Source organism: Triticum dicoccoides, chromosome 4B, assembly GCF_002162155.2.
Source record: "Triticum dicoccoides isolate Atlit2015 ecotype Zavitan chromosome 4B, WEW_v2.0, whole genome shotgun sequence".
NCBI lineage: Eukaryota > Viridiplantae > Streptophyta > Magnoliopsida > Poales > Poaceae > Triticum > Triticum dicoccoides.
This window is the reverse complement of record NC_041387.1, coordinates 139,632,775-139,637,358: the sequence shown is the minus strand read 5'-3', so window position 1 is coordinate 139,637,358 and position 4,584 is coordinate 139,632,775. Positions and strand designations below refer to the sequence as shown.

The 4,584-nt window shown below is 47.4% G+C and overlaps 1 protein-coding gene across 1 annotated transcript in view; it reads right to left on the bottom strand.

Moving 5' to 3' along the window:
• Nucleotides 1-4,314, bottom strand: part of LOC119295483 (stress response protein nst1-like) — a 9,036-nt gene extending 4,722 nt beyond the window's left edge. Inside the window, exons 1-2 of the mRNA XM_037573908.1 lie at nt 2,586-4,314; nt 1,529-2,475 (exon numbers count right to left, since the gene is read on the bottom strand). Coding sequence (XP_037429805.1) covers nt 1,529-2,475; nt 2,586-3,938 — 2,300 coding nt within the window. The 5' untranslated portion in view covers nt 3,939-4,314. The remainder of the gene's footprint in view (nt 1-1,528; nt 2,476-2,585) is intronic.
• Between the last annotated feature and the right edge of the window lie 270 nt (nt 4,315-4,584).

Genomic DNA, 4,584 nt, shown 5'->3' with positions numbered 1-4,584 from the left:
CTGCACTGTTTCTCTTCTCTGTTCTGAACTTATGTACATGCTATATTGGTGGCTGGTGTTCTGCTTGATTTGGTACACGGACTAGTGGCTGTCTGGCTGGTGCTATGCTTAATTCAATCTTGCTTGATGGTCAATGCTTATCATGAATGTGCGTCCTACATGCGCACCAACGAGGTATGTACAACTCAAGTAGTGATTTAATTTGTTGTCACACAAAGTTAGGCCATGTCTATGAAGTAGTGATTTAATTTGGTATCAAAGCTAGGTTGGTCTATGTTGTCACCTCGCCATACGCCATAAGCGTTACAAAGGGGGGTGGTCGCTATAAAACGCATTAAAAACTATGTAGCAACAAACAGGACAGTCTTAGCTTCAAGTGAGCTCTTCTGCCCACCACAAATTACAGATAAGCCACAGAATGCACATGCTGGAATTGACAAGTCAAAGTGCACTAAATTCATTGCATTAACACAACACCATGTATGATGACTTCATGGTAGTTAGGCACATAATATCCTCTAAAACGATATATTTGTATTTCATGGTGTAGACTAAACTGACTTAAGTCCCCACTGCCTACACTGAAAGTGGCACAGGAAGAAAGTTTCTACAAATAAATGGAAACAATGACCATTCTCCTATCTGCCATTTGTGGTCCACTTCAAAGTTCAAACCAATCCTTGACATGTAAACGATACATACAGTTCCAAGGTTCACTTGCCATTCTTGCTACCTGGTTGTTCCAGATACCAGTTGACCATATAGAAATAAGAAACTACTCCTCCATTCCATAATATAAGAGTGTTTTTGACACTAGTGTAGTGTCAGAAACGCCCTTATATTATGTGACGGAGGGAGTCTATTTCTAAAGTTAAAATGGTATGACGATTCGTCACATATTCAGAAAAACTAAATTGCATGCAATGAAGCATATTTGATTATTTCTCATACACAAGACTAATACAAATTTTTCACTGAAGTGTAAAAGATTATTGGTGCTTCTAGTGGTTCAGAGACAAAAGGACCAATCACATACCCCGAGAGTCACCTATGTTTCACAAACAACAAGCTGAGGCCCATTCCAGCACAGAATATTGCAGAAATGCAACCAATCGGTTGTACTGCATACGAATCAAAGGACATTGCCTAAAAAATTCTCTTGGTTATCTTTCATAAACTATTAAAAACTGTCTATAAAGTGTAAGCTTCAATGGTTATAAACACACACATTGCATGTACATATATGTGAATTCAAGTAAGAGTATCATATGATATTTTTCAGCCCATTGATGCTTACATGCATTGATACACAAAGTTATACACAGTAGTGAATAAGACAATCTGAATCACATACTCAGAATTGTAGCCACATACAAAATGATAATTGACGACATCAGGTGATTATTCTTTTGCAACGCATGGCCCGAGTTTTAAGCTCAAGTTAAGAATATCAAACAATTGGTAAGGATACAAAACATGATCGCTGCAGAAAATGTAGAAGATCTAAAAACAATGTCAGAGGACTTACTTGGACCAAGAATGACAAGGATCAGGTGGTCCAAAGGGGTGCGCACGGGCTGTTTTGTTTGGAGATCCAAAACTCAAGTCATTGTGTATAGCATTTTCTGACATGTCGTGTGAAAGGAACAGACTATCTGTATCAAAAGGCAATTGCTGGAAGGGTGATTTCTGCAGCCATAAATCGTTGTCATTCAGACCAGCACTGAGGGGGCTTCTTCTTCCACCATTCAAATGATTGATGCCATGGTTGAATTGATTTGTGTTTGGTAGAAGCCATTGTCCCTGAGGACCTCGCAGGCCTAAACTGTCCTGTACCAGCGGCGTGCTCCACATTTGCCATGTGCCTTGCTCATTGTTAGCCTCAGCTGACATTGAACCATTCTGCCCTGTTGCAGTTGAGAAATGTGAGGACCTAATAGGATTTCGTTCAATAGTCCGTGATCTTGATAGAGGAGACTCAATTGGTGAAGGCATGGGGTTCCTAACATGTGGTTGCTTGGTGACATCATTCAAGGAGAATCTGCTATCCCAGTCTGGAGGGAAGTTGTCTAGGGACTCTGAAACTGGACCAAGCAATGCGATGGCATCTGGATCATAGCATGGGTCCTCAAATTGCTCAGGTTCTTCCAGTAATGCTGCTTCTGAAACTTTACCGAAGGGCGAGTGTCCCGCTGGAAAATGAGATAGCGGCATATTGGCAAATGCTCCATTCACTGGCGGAAACCCTGCAGAGTGCATGGATTGGCTTAACTTCGGCGTGCCGTCCAGAGGAGGATACTGAGCCAGAAAATTTTGAGCGCTGCTTATCTGTGCACCATTTGGGGCAGGCTGCATGTTCTTCTCATGAGCTGAAGCAGTAACATCGGGACAAGGGGAAACTGCCGCTGAGCGACTAAACAACTGATGCCATGACTTTTTAAGGCCTGTAGGATGTGCCTGCATATTTGGACTAACCTGCACAAAGCAGAACACAAATAATTAAATGTAAGATGGTCAATTGGGTGAAAACAACATACGTTATTTGTTCAGATCAAAAAAGTACATAGCGATGCTCTTTTACTTACAGGTCGACTAAGATTAGTCAATGAATTTCTAGTTTCTCCGGCTGTGGCAGATTTGACCATTGCTGGTGTGGCTGCAGGTTGGGTATCTCTTTTAATACTCTGGTCAGTTGCAGTAACGAGCGGTTTAGTCACCTTGTTAGCTTGATGAACAGGGGCCTGAGCACTTCTACCAAAAAAGGAGCCACCACCAAAACCTCTGGAAGAAGATAATAAACCTCCAGTCATACGACCAAAGTACTTCGTCTTGCTCTGTGCTATCTTACTACCCTGACTGTTAGCTTCAAAGTTATTGGGCTTATGTCCATCTGTCCCACCTCTTGCCGCATCCCGCCTGTCTGTCTCATTCCTTCTATCAAAGTCGCGCTTCCTCTCACCTTCTCTGCTTACTCTTCTCTCGACATCCTCGCAGTCTGAATTGCTCTTGCTTGATCCCTTGTCTTCCTTCCTCCTCCTCTCCTGCCGCCTCCGTTCTGCTTCCTTCCTAGAATCCTTCTCCCCAACGGGGGTAGCGCCTTTGGATCGCTCCTCAGCCTCTGCTTTCTCATCCCTCAGCCTTCTCCGCTCCTCCACTAGCTTTGACATCTCTTCTCGCTGCTTCCTTTCCTCCTCCTCCAGCATTTCCCTCTCCAACCTCGCCAACCTCTTCTCCTCAGCCTTCCTTTTCGCCTTGTCCACTCTGCTCTCCTCAGCCTTCCCTCCATTGTCCCCTGCTTTTGTCAACATTCTGCCATCCCGGCCCAATCCACCGCTGTCCACTGATGACCCAAACCTGAACACTTTCTTCCAGAACCATGCCATACTCGTGCAAAAGCACGAGAAGAGCCGCCATGAGAAGCCTGAGTAGGAGTTATCGGCGGAACACTGCAGGTCAAGCCAGTAACCTGGGTCACCGACTGCATTAGCCCAATCCTGACTGCAAGGCCAGCCAGCCGGGACCTTCCCGGCAGGGCCAAGGTCAAGCACGGGCCGCTTGGATACGTGGCCACAGTATGAGCACATGAACTTGCCGCCCCCAGGGTTCTGATCCCTGTAGGGATTGTTGCAGTTGCGGCAACGGCGTGTGGCGGTCTTGCGGAGCTTCTGAAGCTCAAGCGCATGGGCGCGGCGCTCCTCGCGGAGGCGCGCTGAGCGGCGGGCGCGCCAGAGGGAGAGGCGCGGGAGGAGAATCTCGTACCAGAATAGGGTGAGGAGGAGGACGGAAACGCAGGCGAGGCGCGGGGAGGTGACCTCGAAGCGGTAGGCGGCGGGCAGGAGCTGGGAGAGCGCCCAGAGGAGGATGAGGGGGAGGACGAGCCACGGCAGCATGGTGGCGACGCGGCGCGACCACCGTTGCACGGCGCACAGTATACACATTATCCGACCGCCGCCGCTGCCGAGGCCCTAACCCGGAGGTCGATCGCCAGCGCCTTCCTCCGAATCTCACGCCCTACCTGGCGACGATAGCGGGCGGCTTGCTTGCTTGCTGGGTGGGCGACGCGATGCGATGCGGCGGCTTTGAGGGCGGAAAGGGGAAAGGGGGAGGAAACCCTGGGATGGAAGAGAGGGAGCGGGAGGAAAGGCGGCTCCTTTCTCGCGGATGCGAGATGCGGGGCAGGGTATCGGCGTCGCCCTAGGAGAGATTGGGAATGGAGGAGGGGTGGAGGAGCTCGAGGTGCGCGGTGGTCATGGCGAAAACCCTAGGTTTGCTCTCGGATTGGGTAAAAAAAAAATCTTCCTCTGGCCTCTTTGGTTTGGTCGGCGTGGGAAGAAAGGAAAACCACATAAAGCGTCATTTTTGCCTCCTCTTAGTCATTTTTGGATTGCTCTCTCATGTTATCTTAGTATCTGTTTTACAATAATCTGGTACCAGATAGCGACATCTTTTTTATCTGTGAATGATGTATAATTATTTTTATGAGGACAGTAGCCGCCGGTTCATAATTACTTTTGCATGAGAGGAGAAGCGACCGGTTCATAATTACTTTTGCACGAGAGGAGAAGTTACTCGTCTCCTTATGAT